Genomic DNA, 19115 nt, shown 5'->3' with positions numbered 1-19115 from the left:
CATTTTGATACCTCTGAAATCAGGCTGCATCTCACAATTACTGCTCGCCAGTCAGGAGTCAAGTCATGAGGTAGTTATTGTCTGCTCGTGTGCAAATGTGATTGTTATTCCTGGCTGGACAGCTGTCACCTCACCATGCTTGACTTGGGAAACTGTTTATGAACCATTTGAGTCAAAACTATGAATCCTGTCTGTCCGCTGAAAAACTTTCTATTGGCATTCATGGATAAGATAAAAAATGCTCCAGCATCGAAACTTGCAAAGTAACGTGTTAATGGCTTGGAAGAAATCCTGAAAACCACGGTGGAGCATTCTTTTAAGAACTGTTGCCCAGGGCCCTTGATGGTCAGCAAATTATGTTGTGTGGGAAACACTAGCATGATGACAGAGTCAGAAAGTGATTCAGAAGCATTTGACTCTGTGAGGAAGTTTTAGGAACCCTAATCAATTGATTTTGCTTCTAGTTTTTTTTCCATGTGTGCATAAGAATGAAATATGATAAAAGCTGTGTATAAACCATCATTCAAAACCCTTTCAATAGTGTAACTCTAAGTGATAAGAAAATTATTGTCATATGTTAAATAACATTTTGTCTTTCATAACAGTTCATAAAATAAAAGTGTGTCATGTAGGCAATGACATCTTAGACTTGATGAAATGTGATTTTGGTTATTATTACCTGATAGTATTTGTTCGCTCATTGTTTTTATTCACTCATCATCCTCCGTTGTGTTTTTCTTTATGACTTTGTAGCTCAGGTTCACGAAATAACTGCCTCATTCTCTCGATAATAACCAGCCTTGCTCATTCTTTTCTCTAACCTATCTTTCTTCTCCCTCACCTTGCACATCCTTTAGGTCACTGCTGTGTTTATGTCCTGAGTCAACCCCTAATCCAACTGCCTGTAGACGAGTCACGTGGTAGAGAACACAGCTGCCAGGGCTTCCCCAGGAATTTGTTGTCATCTTTGTATCCTCAGGACTTAGCACAGTACTAATACATGTTTGCTGAATAAATGTATAAACCAAAATGATGTTGCAAGAGACGCAAGTCCGTGACTCACTTATGACATACAGTTTGATAATGGATTGTACAGTTTTTTTAAAAAGGTTTTAAAATCGCAATATCATCTCGAACTTACTTGCTATTATAAATATTTGATCTCAGTTTTCTATAAATATAGTACCTGACATCTTTCATGGATCAGGTTTTACTAGTATCTACATACTCTTCTGACTTGGAAATTTTTTCAGTTATTTCTAGGACCTAATTAATTAACTCAATCATGGAGAATACACACTGCTTGATATCTCTATGATACAACAGCCTTGGATTGGCCAGATTTAGCCATAACTGTTAATGATGCCTTATGAACACATTTTCTCCCTGAAAACATTTTTCTCTTTTCCTCCCCTTTCTTGCAAAATTGAACAGAAGAGAATGGAAGAGGTGAGTAATACCTCTCTAACTTTCCTGATGAACTATGGATTCCTTCTTTCATTCTGAAAGTCCATGACATTGGGCAAATCCAGTACACTTAAAGTATTCAGCTCTCCTTATGCAACTGACTTATTTCCAAAGTGTGTGTCCTTGTGCTGAGTTGCTTCAGTTGCGTCCAACTCCTTGCATCCGACTCTTCGGACTGTAGCCCGCCAGACTCCTTGGTCCCTGGGATTCTCCAGGCAAAAATACTGGAGTGGGTTGCCATGCCCTCCTCCAGGGGATCTTCCCCACCCAGGGATAGAATCTGAGTCTCTTACATCTCCTGTGTTGATAGGTGGGTTCTTTACCACTAGCACCACCTGGTATGATTGATCAAATCAGGAATTTTTACCATTCTTCAAGGTTTTGTTAAAGCTTTGTAGGCATAACTTCAGTCCATTTTTCTGATATGTAATGAGTAGGCATACAATGAATACATATGTTATATATGTTCTTATGTATATTCATATATATACATATATGAATATATGTTACATATGACCCTGTTCCTCTTTCTCCTCAGCCGCCTGACCCACAATCTCCCTGCTGCCCACTTGGATTACCATACACAGCTCTAAGCAGTCCTCTGGTGCCAGCTTTTTCTTGTTGCAATCCACAGGATCAGATGACTCTTCTAGGAACAGATTCTTTCATCAGGTAATGCCTTCCCTCCAAAACTTCATTTTCCTTAGGATCAAGCTCCAATCCTCATCATGGCTTTAAAGTCCCTCTGTAATTTGTTGTTACCTTACTTATCCAATTTTGATCATTGTGATTTTATAAAAGAAATCTCCCTTCCCAGTTGTGCCAGTCCCATAAATCAACTGTGAATGAGATGCACCAGTTGCCCTCTGGTGTTTCCTTGTGCCATGTCCTACGGGTACATTGTCTTTTTCTTTTTCTCTCTTATGACTTCTATTTATTCTAGAACGAGGTTCTTCTTTTACCTATTATAATTAAGACTATATTTTATAGCACCATGTACTTTATACTGTGTGTCAACATAAAAAATTATTTCTTTTCACTGTTAATTCTCCCCACAGCAGCCTTTTAGCAGTTTTGATCTTTTAATAATTTTGAACAGTTTTGTTATTTTTATGTTGACACCTCATATTTCTTCCTAGACTTTTACTCAGCTTGAGCACTCTTCTTAATACAAATGGCTCCTATTAACTTATGGGTTATTAAAATCCAAATCCATCTTCAAAAGGGAAATATTTTTCTAATAGTGATATTATTTATGATATATACACTAACCCATATACAATATTGGTAAAAAAGATTGAGATTATTCAAACAAATGTGATGTTTAGGCCCAGATGATGTTTATAATCAGGGATTTTAAAGAAAGATCTATTCAATTGTGGCACCATTGGTGTAAGTGTACAGCTTTTTGAAGTAAATACTTTGAGTAGGAAAACATCTTTTTGGATCTATTAATTCTAAAGTGTTGGTTAAAAATCAATATCACTTTATTATCTTCACCACTGATATTATAACTTCAGATAGACATGGTTTTTATAATGACTTTTGGATTCTTTAAAAAGTATCCAGTGTATATAAAGCATATTTTTCACTTTTATTGAAAACTAACATCCTAATTCATATGGCAATATTGTAACATAAGGGGAAAAATATAAAACACAGACCAATGTGAGTACCCCAAACCAAGACTCAACCGTTCTTTTCAAGTTTTAGTTGAAATTTGAAATGACTTATTTTCAATAATAGGTGGTGCTTCCCAGGATTCTTGTTTGTTTAGTTGAAATGCTTTGGCTCTATGAAATATCTCTACTATCAATTTGAAAAAATAATATAAAACATTAAGATTCAAATAGTACTTTGGTAATTGACAAGAACTATATCTGCTATCAAATCTGCTATATTTATCAAAATTAACATTGTAAGAGATTATGAAAAAGAAGCATCTGTAAACTTACTTTTTGAAAATATATAGAAGTATCAACTTGCTTTTTACTTTTCTTATTTTCAACTCTTTAAATGTTATTCAATTACTTTAAAATATAAGTATGTTTAAAATTTACTCAATGATTGCAGAGTTTATAAATTTTATAGAAGGAATTTTTAATATTTGCAATGATATTTATCTTAATGAGAAGCAAAATGTAAACAATTAAAAATTCTAGAGAAATGTTAAGGTGATCAGGGCTCGTTAAGTCCCTTAATCTGAAGTTATTAGCAGATAGCTGCTCCAGAATCCCACTTCACACATACACACACACAGACACAGAGCAATACAATTATTTAAACCTGAGTTCAGCCTTAGAAAAACAAAAGTAAAACTGAATTAACTTGAAGCAATTATAAGACAAATAAATTCATCATTTAGGGATGAAGCACCTATGGTTCAGGGAAAGAAACATTTCTTCATCATACAGTGTGTTTAAGGCAATAAGACACTATATGACAAGAACTTATACAAGACTTCGTAACTAACAAAGCACTGCGTATACACTGAGTCCACAGTACGGTTACAATTTGGGAGTAAAGTATTAACTTCAGGTTATTGATCAGTAAGCAGGCTGAGAGAAACTGAGTGAAGATCAGCAAGCTAGAAGTGGCAAAGCTGGGACTTGAACTTCATATCATCACACCCTGTATCAGGTACTCTTGACTCCATTCCATTTTCATTCTTGTAATACTGGACATGGAGACATTATGGACAAATATGATAGATCATGATATAGAAGAATGATAAGAATCAAAACTCAGATTTTTCAATTTGTATATGCTATCAAATGAGATACATCATGTGAGAAGTTTTTATAAATTCAATTGAAATATTCCGAGAGCTGAAAATCAAAGAAAGTGTAAATTCTAAAAAAAAAAAAAAACCTCTTGCAAGTTTTTGTGTTTTCTTTTTTAATATTAAGCATTCTTATAGAAGGCATGCCCAGAGTCATTTGATCAAATAAATATTCTACTTTTATTTTCCCAAACAAAGGATAAACTATAGCCTTTGGCATAGGTTATTTCAATAGGAAATAAAGATTAAAGCAGGCAAGCCCCAGGAGATGTTTTAAGTTGTTTCCATTTTAATGAAAACATGACTTTGTTTTCTTCCTGTTCTATCGTTGGGGGCAGTTCAAGGTTTAAATTAACCTAGGTTCTTGTGTACTTGTCTCTGAAGATGAAGTGAGCAATAGATAGTTGTGGAAATGAGAGATTAATAACTTTTGTTAAACAGAATCAAAGAGAATACCACATGATCATTATAATAGCCATTCTACTCCTAGATTCAGGAATCAAATCAGCAGAAGAGATGACTAATCTTGTTTTCTTGTGAAAATGAAGAGCAAGTCAAGGCTCAGAAGGGAGTATTTAATAATACGGAAGAGGAAACAAGACAGGATTTATTCTTCAACTGGGTAGATAAGAAATGAAGACTTGTTTTGTAATAGGGCAAAGATGTTTCCTTAGACGTCTTACCATGTGGATTTAATTAGCAAAATCTTTGATATGTAGTAGTGATGCAGTTTGTCTGAACTCCTGTCGCTTTGATTCTCTGTGAAGGAATATGACACTTTGGTAATGAAGGGCACCAATTCAAAGCCCTGCCATGTGCATTTATTTCTTTTTTTTTACAACTTGTAGAAAAATAGAATCACTTGTGACAAAATACACAAACGGTTAGCTGTAGAATTATAGAGCTGACAGAAACTCTACAAATCATTCAGTGTAATTTATTCAGCTGCTTGATATGCCCACTTACAGAATTTGAAACCAATACAGAACATTAGTATTTCAAATAGGGCAGAAGGATGAGAATTATACTTATGAAAATGAAAAGAATGTGTATGGAAAATTTACAGAATAGGTTGGTCTATTTCTGTCAACTACAAAGATTGTTTACGAAAGGAAACTGAAAATAAAATGGCTTATCCTTGCCAGCTTTTCTTGGGAAGTATAGTAATATAGTGACTACTGCCCTAAAAGGAAAGTAAAGAGTTTCCATTCCTGTTTCTTCATTAATCTATTAGACACTTATGGGGTAACTCACCAGTATCTGTTATTATTTTGTTTGTTTCTCAGTAAAATCAAACATTATATTTATTATCACGAGTTCACAGAAACATTGGAAAGATTAATAAGGTATTATTTTTCAAGAGCTTGGAACACATTATGGTTCTGCAATTTTGGCAAATAAAGTAGATAAATGAATAAGTTAAGCCTTAGTACTACACTTTTTTCTTCTTTTTTAAAGCACTAGTAGTTGCCAAGAGTTACCAGACATTTTTTTTTTCATTTTACTTTGTTGTTTTTTCAAAAGTCAAATCAGTGGAAGAAATATCGAATCTTGTTTTCACATGAAAATGAAGAATAAATGAATTCACTTTCCATTCTGCCTTATTCTTTTAGATCTTAATATAGTAAACTGAAAATTATGGTACAATTTCTCATGGATATTTACATTGTTCTTCCTTTTCAGGAAAACTTCGTATACTAGCTGTCTATTTCTAGCCATAGTACACTGTATTAAACTTTCTAAATAAATAACAATGTCTATTTTAAGCAAAAATTTTAGAATTTCAACAGACTTAAGAGTTGTAGGCAATCAGAAAAGGGGGCAGGTTTTATTAAATGTCTTCTAGATCAGCAGCCCCCACCTTTTCAGCATCAGGGACTGATTTCATGGAAGGAAGTTTTTTTATGGACCAAAGAGGGGAAGGAATGGTTTCAGCATGATTCAAGAGCATTACATTTTCTGTGCACTTTATATCTGTTATTATTACATCAGCTCTACCTCAGATCATCAGGCATTAGATCCTGGAGGTTGGGGACCCCTATTCTAGCTCCAGGGTGGCAAGGTTATACATATATTTATTTATACTATAATATTTAGAGGAAAACATATTGATGCATTTCAGTGCTAAATGATATAGAGGGTCATTGTTCATACTATTTGATTTCTCAATAGAACATGATCCATGATGATGATGTTATAGATAACATTTTATGGATTTTATTTATTATTGTAATTTAAAAATACTTAATTTCACAAAGATTGTAATTTAATAATATACCTTGGTTGAAATAGTTTGAAGGTTATTTATAACAAAAATTTTCAAATATATTGTTGTAGGATTTATGGAAATAAAATGTTCAGTGCTCCCTCTCCTGGTTTTATCATACTGGTGAACTGACCTCTTGTCCCCAAATTGTGGTGATAGCAGAGAAGACAATTTTGAAAAACCAAATAAGATACCATCATGGAATATTGTATTTCTGATTTGACTCTTTCAAACCCATTCAAATTGTCCAAGAAACTTATCCACTGGTTAGCTTATTATTTCTCCAAATATTATGAGATATATGAAAATATAAAATATGTACAATAATTTGACTTTAGCCTTTGAAACAGCCTATTTTATTACAAGTTATATTATTAAGAGTGAATAGGTAGCTTCTTGGTTTCTTGTTCTGTGTTATTTTCTAGTGATGCTTTCTTGTTGATGGTTTTAGCAGTGCCCTAGGGTCCTGAAAGGTCATTCCAAATAGAACTTTAATTATTTTAAAGAACTCAAATATTAGAAAATCTCGAATAGAGAAAAAAAGTTTCAAAACAACTACTATTGTAAAGAAGAATATTAAAAAATCACTGAAATGTCCATACTCAAATTTATATGATTTTTTACTGAAGTTTTGTTTGCTTTATTTCGTCAAAGACTTTAAGCTACTTCTTATATGTAGGACCTGGAAAAAATATTTCCCTTTCCATTTACTATATTTTTCTGGGTTTTAGGTATCTTTTAAGAATCTCTGTGGAAGCTCAAATTTCACATATTATTACCCTCACAGCAGCATGAAGTACATGATTTTGATAATAAATGTCTAAAATCCAATAGTCTGTAAGGAAACAAAAAGCATTTTTCCTACTGATTAAAATGCTTTTTTTTTTTCAGTGACACATCATATATGCTTAAGAATTATAAAACCTCTTAGGAAATTATTTCTGTTTTAATTGATTTCTATTCAGCTGATTTTTAAAAATAAATTTATTTTTTCAAAATTAGATAAATATCTCACAAAATTGAAGGAGTCTGGGATTTTTACAATTTTTATTTTGGGGAAATTACATCACAAATCAAGAGAGCAATTATTATAAAATCTACAGCAGGAAATCATACCTTTATCACATATTACATACATTTGCAGTAAAGCGTGCCACGTTTTAGATTTCACATATTCTGAACTTTGCTTTAAATTGGGTCTGTAATGGCACATCATCATCTTTTTTATATCAATATACATTATCTAACTGATCAGTAGTGAGGGCTTGATATACAACTTTTTAATCTTTTCTTCTTCAAAGTTGTTTTCTAATTCCACTTTTAAGGGTAGAGTTCACCAATCTTTTTGCTGAGATTTGATAACTGAAGACTGCTAACTAAATTTAAAGGTATTCTTTTATGACGAAAGGCATTTGAAGGATTTTTTGAGGCAATCCACATTTTCAGAGGATGTTTGTTAGGGGAGTGTACAGGGCGATATATCCAAGTGGGTACTCATAAAGGAAAGAGGAAACGACTGTTGGGGAAATCCTGCTCCAGGTTTTCAGGCAGCCCGTATGATTGACACATGATATCACTGGAGGCGTGTCCTGGAGTGGAGGTGGAGGTGGAGGCAAAGAGCTGAAATTCTGCGGAGCCGGAGTGGGACTGCTCTGTAAGGCACGCAGTGGTTTGCAGAGTGATAGCCGCAGACACAACTCCCAGCCCTGGAAAAGGAACAGCTACAGTTGCTGTAAATGTGCCTGAAAAGCAATTTCCAATCTTTGCTTTAGGTAAGAACTGTTTCCTTCCTTTCCTTCCGTAGACATTTTAAGGAAAGATCAGGTGAGAAATGTTGGCTTTTGCAAGGAACTGATTATTTCTTTGAACTCGCTTTAGATCTAAGATTACTGGTTGCATTTCAAATTACCAGTAGCATTCCCACTGCTAAAACGAATGCTCTTAAAGTAAATGCTACCACTAAAAGAAAAAGCAAGGTCCTTTTCCTCCCCACCCCCACAACCCCCCCAGCCGAGCAGTAACAAGTTTCAAGTCTGAAACAGTCGGATGTGTGAAAGAAAAACTGGGTGGTTTTTCTTTTTCTTTTTTTTTTTTTTTTTTTTTTGCCAAAGAGGGACTGGCATTCGGTGTGTGGACCAAATGCATGTTTGTTTAGGCATTGTTGGCGACCGAATCCCCAGAAGCAATTGTTTAAAACCTGAATTTCCCGTCTCTGTGTATTGATTTCCAATGCGCAGAAGCGTCGCTTGAACGTTGTTTGAACTCTTAGGCATTCCAAGGGGCAAAAGCACTTCGGCAAAAACGTGCAAGACTGCATGTTACTTTGGTTCGCTGCTGACACGCCGACTGTGCGCCCGCCTGTCAATCACAGGGAGCAGCAACAGCCAGCACATGGCAGCGGGTGCGGGCGGCGGGCGAGCTGGCGAGCGGCCCTCTCCGCTCCACTCTTCGCCCGGGCGGCGGAGCGCGCGGCGAGTCCAAGTGCCTGGAAAGAAAGGGAAATTAACGTGTTCTTATCTCTAATCGTTTGTAGCAGGCGTTTCGGCCGCAGAACAGGAGGGTCGGAGGACTGGGAGTGATCGCTGCCGGGAGAGGCTGACTGCCAGGACCGGAGTTCCCAGGAACGCCGTGCCCCCACTTGCCCGCCGTGCGGGATCGAGAAAGTGCCTGGACCTGCGCGGGAGCCAGGGACGACGCCCCGCCTTCTCCCCGGAGGAGAACCCCAAACCTCGCTCCCTTCACCACCGCCCCTTAAAAGCGGGTAAAAAACAAAATCCCACCCACCCCCACCCACGGGGAGCGGCGGTCGGGCCTCTCAGGCGTGTACTCCCTGCGCGGCTCCGTGACTCGTCCGTGGACGCCGGTTCGAGCCCCGTCCCGGGCGCCGCGGAGCCTCAAACGTCCGTGACGTGGACTTCCACGCGTCAGGAGGCCGCCACTCCCGCCTTTCCCGCGAGGAGCGACTGGACCCCGAGGAAAACTCTGGTCCGAGCACAGCGGCGGGTCGGCCGGCCAGTCACGCACTCCTCTCCCCGCCGCTCCCCAGCTCGCCTTCCGTATAGACCGGGAGAGCCCTCCTGAAGGGATTTCTTTTTTTTTTTCCTGGTTCTTGGAAGGGGGCTACACGAGAAGAGCCCCGGAGGTGGATGTTACTGAGCTGCGCGGCGCACGCGAGCTGTGAGAGGTCTGCGCCTGGCCGCGCCGAGTCTCCAGAAGATTGTCCCCCGCAGCCGGAAGGGGGCCGCGGGGAGCGCTCCTGCCCCGGGGCAGAGGCCGCGGGCCGCCCGGCCGCAGCTCGGGCCATGCCTCCCCGTCCTCCCCGCCGCGGTTGATGCGGCGAGTGCACGCAGTCGCCCGCACCGGGACCCAGGCCGGGTTGCACTGCTTGGCCGCCCGCCCTCGCTTCGGCCTAGGTGAGTTTGGGGCGGCCGCCCTCGGGCTGCGGGGGCGGGAGGTGCACGGGCGGGGCGGGGCGGGCCGGGCGGCAGGTGCGGGCCCTGGGGAGCGGCGTGGGGGCCCGGACCGCGCGAGGGGAAGGGAGAGTGGGGCCACCCCCTCTCGCGGCCCGGACGGCCCGCGGGGCGCTCAAAGCTGGGTAAGCCGGAGAGCGACCTTTCGCCTCCGCGCGGGACGGCGAAGCGGGGTCCCCAGTCCTCAGTCGCCTGCAGCGGCGGCGCGGGGACCCGGCGTGTCCTCTCGGGGAAACCCCTCCACGCGAAAGGTGCATTCGGGCAGGCTTGGAGCGGGGGGGAGGGTCCGAGGAGGACCGCGGAGCTGCTCGGCGGGTGCCCGCGGCGGGCTTTCGGGATCCGAGGATCCCTCGGACCGGGGCCTCCCGAAAGGCGTGTTCGCGCGCGAGTGCCAGAGCGGACCCCCGGTTCGCTGGGGAGCCCCTGGGCCGAGTCGGTGTGCGCCCGCGCGAGCTGCCACTTTATTCTTGTTGTGAGCGCGGCGGCGCGGCGAGGGGCGGGAGAGGGCACTGCCACTTTAAAAGTGGGGAAGTCCGCCCTCCTGAGGTAATGGTAACCTCAGCCTCCTCCCCTCCTCCTGCCCGAGAGAGAGAGAGAGGAGAGAGAGGGAGCGAGAGAGAATACTTGTTTTCATTCATAACTTTTTCCTTTTCCTTCCTCTCCGTCAACTATTTATTCCCCGCTCGTCTCAGCGCGGATTGCAGAGGGCGCAGCTCCACCGCGGGAACCGGCGATGTGGCGACACCGCTCCGCCGCCCGGGCCCCCGGCTCGCTGCGCCCCGACTCTTTAGGAATCCGGCTTCTCCTTTAAAGTGTAGACAGATATTTATTTATAACCCTCCCTGCCTTGGGCTTGCTTTTTGGCGCCTGCATTCACTCCGAAGGCTTTTCCTGACTTGTAAGCATCCTTGGTGGCATACGCCAAAAGGCTTTGGAAATCCACGGTGATCCTTAGAATGTGATGGGATTGTCCGAAAAGGTATTCGACTTCGATTCGGGGCTTTCTTGGGGGAGAAGAGTCTGCTGAGAGCGTGTGAGCGTGTTTGGGGCTAGATCCAGGGCTGTCACTGCTGGAAAAGGGGCTTTGCTTCAGATCCGAGGTGGCTGACATTCTGCTTTTACTTTTTATCTGGTGGCCTCCCTTACCGGCCAGCAGGAACTTTGTTACAGCTAGCATTTAAGACTAAAGTCGTGCCTTGTGCTTTTCCTACTCCCTTCAGATCCACGTTTTTTCCTTTCATGTGGAGTCTGAATTAGTACTTTTAAATACTCTTTGCTTTAGAAGCACTGGGTTAGAAAAGTGCTTTGCGAGGAGGAATGGTACTCCAGAGTAACGATGGAATCTTTTTAACAGTCCTTAAGGACTCCAGGACTAAACCCAGCAGGTTGTGAACTTGTTTCTCCTCGGGTACAGAGAAGGTAGAAACTTGAGGCTCCGAGTTGGAAGAATGAGCCGGGGGAAACGCCAAGAAGTTAACGTGTAAGACAGTCCGGGGCCATTCAGTGAAGTTAATAGATGAAATGGACTTCTTTCTGCCTTATTCCTGAAGCTGATGAGATTTGGCTCATGGTAGTGGAGAATAGGCATTTTTTTCCTTTGCATTCTTGAACTGGATCAAATCTGTAGATTGTGGGAGGAATTTGTGTGAAAAATATTCTGGTTTACCATTTATGAGAACAAAAACGTTTTATGTTTAATAGATGGTTTTATGAAGAATACATTATAAATTAGAAGTAATTTATCATTGGTATTGAAACAGATTTTTACCTGGATATTGCTATACTTTATTACAAGAAGCACATTGATTCAGAGTTGGCAGTGCTTTTGAAAATCAAGATCTGGCATGTAAATACAGATTTTTAAATTAGAGGAAATACAGATAATTAAAATGGCCAGGATTTCCCCATACTACTTTAAAGGCCAGACACTTTGTATGTGAAAGTTATCTTGTTATGTCAGTGATCCTTATTTAAACTTAAAAAAAAAAAAATTCAATGTGAATGGTCTTAACATTCACAGAACTGTACATTGAGTTTTGTGTGTGTGCTTTAGAGGCTATAAAACACCAAGAACTGTTGTGTTCATCTGCATTCACTTTTATATCTTGTAGACTAATAGTGAACTAGGTTTAAAATTCTGGTTTCTACTGAAGATGACCTCTTAATTTGAGATTCCATTTCAGTTTGGAGTGTCTTTTTTTTTTTTTTAATGCATGAAGTATACCTTGACTAATTTCCTGAACACTAATCGAATGCTTATAACGGCAAGCATAATTAAAGACAACAGCACCATAGCCATTCTTAGTTTGTTGTTGTTGTTTTTTGTAATGGATGTTTTCTTTCATGGAAAGTACCCATGAACTGACACAGAGCTTCTTTAGATGAGAGCGGTTTATTAGTGCTTATACTCAGTGTTCCCCACAAGGGCATACTCCATTTTGTTTGTTAGATTCACAAACAGGAAGACATTACTTCTTGATTCTGCTTTTTAAAAGTTGAAAAAACTTTCAGTTCTTATGGCATGGGGTCTCTTGCTTACATTCTTCTGTGATGTGGTCCTAAGCCTGTCTCGGAATTGGACTCTGTCCAGGACCCCAGCATCATTGTAATCCGCTGATGAGGGAGATCATTACCAGGTGGTTTAGGCAATTTGTGACTTGACAGGATTTCTCACCTCTTCCCCCCCTACCTCCCCAAATACTTCTAGTCATTTATTTTCTCTATTTGGTTTTTTTTTTCATCTTTGATTTCCTTTTAGGATTTCAGATGCATGCCAGGTTTCCACTGATTGCCAGAAATCAAGATCACTACACATGGATCCCCAAAATCAGCATGGCAGTGGCAGTTCATTAGTTGTGATCCAGCAGCCTGCATTGGATAACCGTCAGAGGCTAGACTATGAGAGGGAGATTCAGCCTGCTGCTATTTTGTCCTTAGACCAGATCAAGGCCATCAGAGGCAGCAATGAATACACAGAAGGGCCATCTGTGGTGAAAAGACCTGCTCCTCGAACCGCACCAAGACAAGAAAAGCATGAGAGGACTCACGAAATCATACCGATTAATGTGAATAATAACTATGAGCATAGACCTACCAGCCACCTGGGACATGCAGGACTCTCAAATAACGCCAGAGGCCCCATACTGAGCAGGTCAACCAGCACCGGAAGCGCAGCCAGTTCTGGGAGCAACAGCAGTGCCTCTTCTGAGCAGGGGCTGTTAGGAAGGTCCCCGCCAGCCAGACCCATCCCTGGTCACAGGTCTGAAAGGGCAATCCGGACCCAGCCCAAGCAACTGATTGTGGATGACTTAAAGGGCTCCTTGAAAGAGGACCTGACGCAGCACAAGTTCATCTGTGAACAGTGTGGGAAGTGCAAGTGTGGGGAATGCACAGCTCCCAGGACCCTGCCATCCTGCTTGGCCTGTAACCGGCAGTGCCTTTGCTCCGCTGAGAGCATGGTGGAGTACGGAACCTGCATGTGCTTGGTCAAGGGCATCTTCTACCACTGCTCCAATGACGATGAAGGGGATTCCTACTCGGATAATCCTTGCTCCTGTTCACAGTCACAGTGCTGCTCTAGGTACCTGTGTATGGGAGCCATGTCTCTGTTTTTACCTTGCTTACTTTGTTATCCTCCAGCCAAGGGATGCCTGAAGTTGTGCAGGGGGTGTTATGACTGGATCCATCGCCCAGGGTGCAGATGTAAGAACTCCAACACTGTCTATTGTAAGCTGGAGAGCTGCCCCTCCCGGGGACTGGGTAAACCATCATGATTTTTGGAGGTGGGTTGGACCTCCTGAACTTCTCTTGCTTTCAAGCTGTGGCTGTTAAAAAAGATGCTGTCAGATACTGGTTTAATTTTCTTTGCAGTTTTCCCCTGTCCCACCTTTTTCCCCTTCTTTCCAAGGTTTGACTCATGGATTGTACTCTTCTCTAATGGATGATCTTCAGTAAGAGTGGACTGTGAAATGCATCTGGCTCCCCCTTATGACAAGAGCCTCTGCCATCCACTTGAGAGGGTATTGAGAGCCAGTGGGCTTTTGTGTAGCCTTTTTGTTCTGCAAGCAATTTTCCCAAGTTGTACACGTGAACATATCCACACATGTACACCCAGGCTACAGTGATTTAGAGCTGTTTTTGATTGGGTACTCTGGGAACAGGGAAATTGGTGTTTAAAGAAGCAGCCATTTAATTGCTTAAATAAGCTATATATTAAATCTGTCCCCAATTAGGGCTATCTTCATATCATTAGACACTTAAGTAGCATGGGAGATCTGTTTTTGTTACAACGTTAAGATTCTCCTTTAACCACTGCCCTCTCCTTCTTGCTTCTCAACTTTCTATCCCCTCAGTTTTGGCGTTATCATTTTTAGAGATGCCAGGGTTTTCTGTTTTGTTTTGTTTTGTTTTGTTTTTTCCTGTGTAATTTTAGGTCTGCTTTACAATGTAAGTCTTCACATTGGAGATATATTGGTTGTATCTTGCTCATCCTTATTCAAGCTTTCATATTTGTGAAGGACTCGACTCCCTCCCTTCCATACTCCTTGCTTTTCACCAAATTACTCTTGTCATTGACGGCACTTGGATAACTGAAGTTGATATTTATATCTGATCAATCTATAGATGTCACGGAACTATGCTGCCTGAAGTGATCTTGGCTCCTTAATGGTTTTTGGCCACTTGGTTAGTTAACAGCTGGGTAGTTCTAATCTTTTCTGTTTCATTGCCTTAACCACAAATTGTGGTGCTTTTTGTATATTTTATGTATAAATCACAAAGTTGAATTCTGACTATTTTTAAGACAAAAGTCTGTTAAACTTTTTTATTGTAAAGAATATTTATTATGCGAATCTCTATTATTTTATGATATTTATTGCAAAAGACTGTTGAAATGTACTCATGTCTGAATATAACAAAATATCAATACGTAACGGAAAATAAGGTGACACGAAGAAAGTACGTATGTTAACTATAATGCAGAAAATATATTAATTAATGAAACTGTCTCTTGATTTCTTCATTTATTAGTGTGTACTGTTGTGATTTTTGTCATTTGCTTTGACTCTTCATGCATACCCATTTTCTTTCTTTCCCTTAATATACCAAATCTAGATGTAGGTGAGCTCAAATCTTGAACTAGATGTTTCCTGGAAAATTCATTAATCAAGATTTTATATTCCAAATTCTGTTTCAACAAATGCCCAAGTGAATCACTTTACAAAGTGAAAAAAGTTTTTCTGTGATTAATATTAACAATTCCATCCCTCCGTTGGCTATTTTATAAGCAAGGGGTTTTGTGTATATCAATTTCTTGGAATGGGACATACCTGTATGTTTTAAATAATGTTTATCTTAACTCTTGGATTAGTCTGAAATTAATTTTCATCAGCAAAGCTTAAAAAATTAGTTCTGTAGCCATACTAGGAGTCTGTGGCACTGTCATTTTAATAAAACATTATAGAATTTAAGAGTGCATCAAGGGGATAGTTAACATTATCAAAGAGAAGTTTTAAAAACATTCCAATCCTTTTCATTCCTTTAATAAGTCTTTAATGTGCCCTGATCAAATAACATTGTGTCATGTCTCATGGAATTAGAAATGTGAGGGTGTGAAACTTTATATTAAAAAAGTACATGTTTTTAGTTTTTAGCCTGCTGAAGTCAGGACATAGTTAGAATCTTTGGGTCTGATAAAATTTTGTTCACGTGAATCCTCAGACTTGATTTCACTAACTCCTCCGTATGCCTAAGTGACGTGTCAAACCTGAATAATCAGCATTTGAGAATAAGATGTTGGCATAATTTGAATCCAGGATTTAGGCTGTCAAAACTCTTATCCAGCTTTTTTGTTTGGTTGTTGTCTCTTACATGATTTGACTACTAGTTTTGGATTATTTATCCTTTGTATTTATAGACTTTGATTTTGTTTTAATTAAATGAGACATAAATGATAGAAACTTTTAATGCATTTCCACCAAGCCACTAAACCTATTAGTTAGCATTGTGACATTTGGCTTAATCAAGTATTTTCTCTATGCTCTGAAAGCAGGAACATTTTTTAAAATTTCATAATCTATGGTATTTTAAAATGTGAATTTGTTTCCTCTTGTATTCAAGTTATGTGGTGATATCACTGGTCCCTGAATATTGAATATTTCATTGAGATTTGGCTCCTTAATGAAGCATGAATAGACTCCTTCAAAATACTGTGTAACTTTTTTCTGTTATTTAGACCCTTCGTATAATTAGGAATTGGTGTAAGAGCTGTCTGTAGTTAAACTAACCAGACTAAGAAGCTATGGCTTTTATTGAAAGAAATTTATAACTTTTATGAGAATAAGGTATGTTGTGGAGTTTTAACTTCTGACTATCTGGGGAATACATTAAAATTATAATATTAAGATGGCAGTCTGCTGCTTCCAGGGTTCTGTATGCACTCTGGCATAATGTCAAGCTCATATTTGGAAATAGCAATAGGTTAGGAGTTCAGACTTCTAACATGCTTGTCAGATACAAAGAATAAACACTTTGATTCAAAACTTCCTCCTTTGTGATGGTTTAAACCTAGAAGAAACAAATATTAGGATGTGTCTTCATCAGTGCTCATGAGTCCAATGTGTTTGAACTGAATACTGATGATCATTTTAAAGTGCTAAGGCTTTGAAAGCATTAGCACAGCTGACATTTCTTATAATACCCCTGCCATTTATTTGATACTGCCAAGTTAAAAATATCACACAGATAGATTAACCTTTCCCTTTTCCTCAATTTTGTCCCTCTTCCTCAACTGCCAAAGCCTGACAGAGTGAATATTTTTTAAGTAGTTCCTTTCCAGCATGTTTTCTGAGTGTTGTTCTTTTCATTCAAAGAAGTTTTATTTGGATAATTGTGAATAAAACCAGTACAAGATTTCTGTAATTGAGTAGTTTCCTGTCAACAGTTTAATAAAATGTAACTCAGCAGAAGTATGGACTATGAAAAAGTAGATATACTTTTTTGTGAAGGCTTGAGGTGAATCTTTATAATCTGTGATGATTATTATATAGTTTTCAAAACACAAATCGTGGAACATTCCAGTTATTACAAAGAAAAAAAAAAGAAAAACAGTGGTTTTTAAAGTTAAAGGAAATGAGTTAAAAACTAATGTTTTTACCCTAAAGTTAATATTGAAATCAAACTCAAGATTCATTTGCAAAAGATTGATTTAATTTTTGAAATTGTCTCCTTTTCCTGAATCTTCCCTTTTTTTGTTGAGTGATGTATTTCATGGTAGTTTTATGTATAACTCTTTAGCAAAAAGGCACAATCTCATTTCTGAACATTGAAAAATGGAAACAAAGAATGTCTAGACAGTTCTCATCTTAAACTCTGCCCCACCTCCCACTATATATATATATATATATTGCAAGAGAGTTTGGTATCATTTTTTAAATATCTTGAAGACAAAACTTTAAATCCCCCTTTGGCCAGTTGATAATTGGAGAACTGTAAAAACATTATTTCCCTCACTAGATAAGATGGCCATGAATTTAACTGACAAGTTTTTGATTCTTCTAATATTCCCTCAGATTATTACCAAGCCACTTTGCTGCATGTATTGAACCCTTACCACATGCATTATTCCATATGCAGAAGAATTCTAGAGCTAGAAATAGATGTCAGAATATACTTTATGTTTCTCAATCATATATGAAAGTAAATAGGTCACTAGTTTAAAAGTTGAAAATCAGAAGTGTGTGTCATAGTTCAGACCTACTCTATCAGAAGATATCTCCAGGGGAGGAGCTTGATATTCTTAATTTCAAAAAGCTTCTTGGGTGAGTTTATCAGGCAATTTTGTAATTGCTTTTTTAGCTTGATGTCTTCATGTTGAGAATAGAGAAACAAAGGCCTGGCTTAAATGTTCATGATAGCTAGCATAGTACCAGGACTCCAGATACAGGGTTTTCTTCATTTCTTAGCAGCAAGCCTGGCACCTTTATGTTGCACATTAGCGTTTACCATTTCTTTTAACCAGAAAGTATTTCCTTCATAATTAATATATTTGACCATAATTTAGTAAATGGAATGTTTTTTTGCATATATTATTTACACTTAGCTATTAGGAATAAGTAGCAAATGACTTCATTGCCATGATTATTTTTCGTATGTCATTATTAAAGTTAAAAACTTCATTTGAAAACTGAGATTGTGTGCTTCCTCTGGCCAGATTTATGTGGTAATAATAGAACAGATTGATTTTGATCAGTTTGTAAAGGTAACAGTAACCTGGCATCTAGATTTAAGAACTTATGTGATGGCACTTAGCATTATTCTAGTTATATCAGAATTATAGTGATTAAAAAGCAGGTTTACATATTCTGTTTTGTACTGATAAAAAGATTGGTGTTAAAGTCAGATAGTTGAATCACACTAGGTATGCCAGTAACTAACAGTAAAACCTAGAGACTGTTTTGAACTGGGCAATTTGGGAAAGCGTACTAAAGCTTATCATTTACTAGCAAGTATTTCAAGAGCTTGTTTTGATAAGATAATCATAGAATCATACTTCTAATGATAGAAACTTGGAGGTCATCTGTTGCATCTTCTTTAGAGATGCGAAAGCCAGGTTCACAGAGGTTACTTACCTAAAGTCATGATCTAGTTGCCAAACTAAAATAAACTTTATTAAAAAACTGCATGCCACATATGTACCTGTGGTAACAGATTGGAAGAAAGGAGAGGTTGGTTGGGGGAACAAGACGAGTTTAAACCAAAATTTCAGGTTAATTTGTAAGTTACAAAATTTAACAAATTTGTGAAAGCATAATAGACTAATAGTAGCAAATACTAATAGTAGTCCAAGGCAGAGAAGAAAGTGCCTTGAGAAAGGAATCAGACCAAACTAACTGAATAAATTTGATATAAGAAAGTAAGGTGTGTATTTGAGAAAACTGAGTTCCTGTTTGGCTAGCAGCAGTTCTCAACTTCATTTATGAGTAAAATAGCAACAAACAAAACCTGTGCCCTGGGTGGGGCTTTGGTTTTTGTTTATCTTGCAAGTACTCCACATGATTCTATGGCACAGCCATCGTCAAGAGGCTCTGAATTAAATTATAGGTACATGTAGAAGAATCACAGGTGATTAAAA

General features: G+C 39.0%; 2 protein-coding genes across 5 annotated transcripts; one reads left to right on the top strand and one right to left on the bottom strand.

Annotated features, from left to right (window-relative positions):
- Nucleotides 1–7545: 7545 nt before the first annotated feature.
- LOC105602800 (basic proline-rich protein-like) lies at nt 7546–11096 on the bottom strand. Its single transcript, XM_060401373.1, has 4 exons — nt 10843–11096; nt 10669–10790; nt 8713–10500; nt 7546–8221 (listed from the first exon to the last, which is right to left on the bottom strand). The coding sequence occupies exons 1-3, from the start codon at nt 11094–11096 to the stop codon at nt 9665–9667; spliced, it is 1212 nt and encodes a 403-aa protein (XP_060257356.1). The 3' UTR covers nt 7546–8221; nt 8713–9664.
- On the top strand, nt 8170–16524 carry SPRY1 (sprouty RTK signaling antagonist 1). Of its 4 annotated transcripts, XM_027956311.3 has the most exons (4): nt 8170–8287; nt 9049–9276; nt 9632–9928; nt 12744–16524. In XM_027956311.3, exon 4 carries the CDS (start codon nt 12799–12801, stop codon nt 13756–13758), a length of 960 nt encoding a protein of 319 aa, XP_027812112.1. In that variant the 5' UTR covers nt 8170–8287; nt 9049–9276; nt 9632–9928; nt 12744–12798; the 3' UTR covers nt 13759–16524. The 4 variants fall into 4 exon arrangements, with proteins under 4 accessions (XP_027812112.1, XP_060257019.1, XP_004017315.2 ...); XM_060401036.1 differs by having other exon boundaries at nt 9049–9928; XM_004017266.5 differs by lacking the exons at nt 8170–8287; nt 9049–9276; nt 9632–9928 and adding an exon at nt 10686–10964.
- Nucleotides 16525–19115: the final 2591 nt, after the last annotated feature.

Source organism: Ovis aries, chromosome 17, assembly GCF_016772045.2.
Source record: "Ovis aries strain OAR_USU_Benz2616 breed Rambouillet chromosome 17, ARS-UI_Ramb_v3.0, whole genome shotgun sequence".
Classification (NCBI taxonomy): Eukaryota; Metazoa; Chordata; class Mammalia; order Artiodactyla; family Bovidae; genus Ovis; species Ovis aries.
The sequence above is the reverse complement of the archived record's forward strand: the minus strand, read 5'-3'. Positions and strand labels throughout refer to the sequence as shown.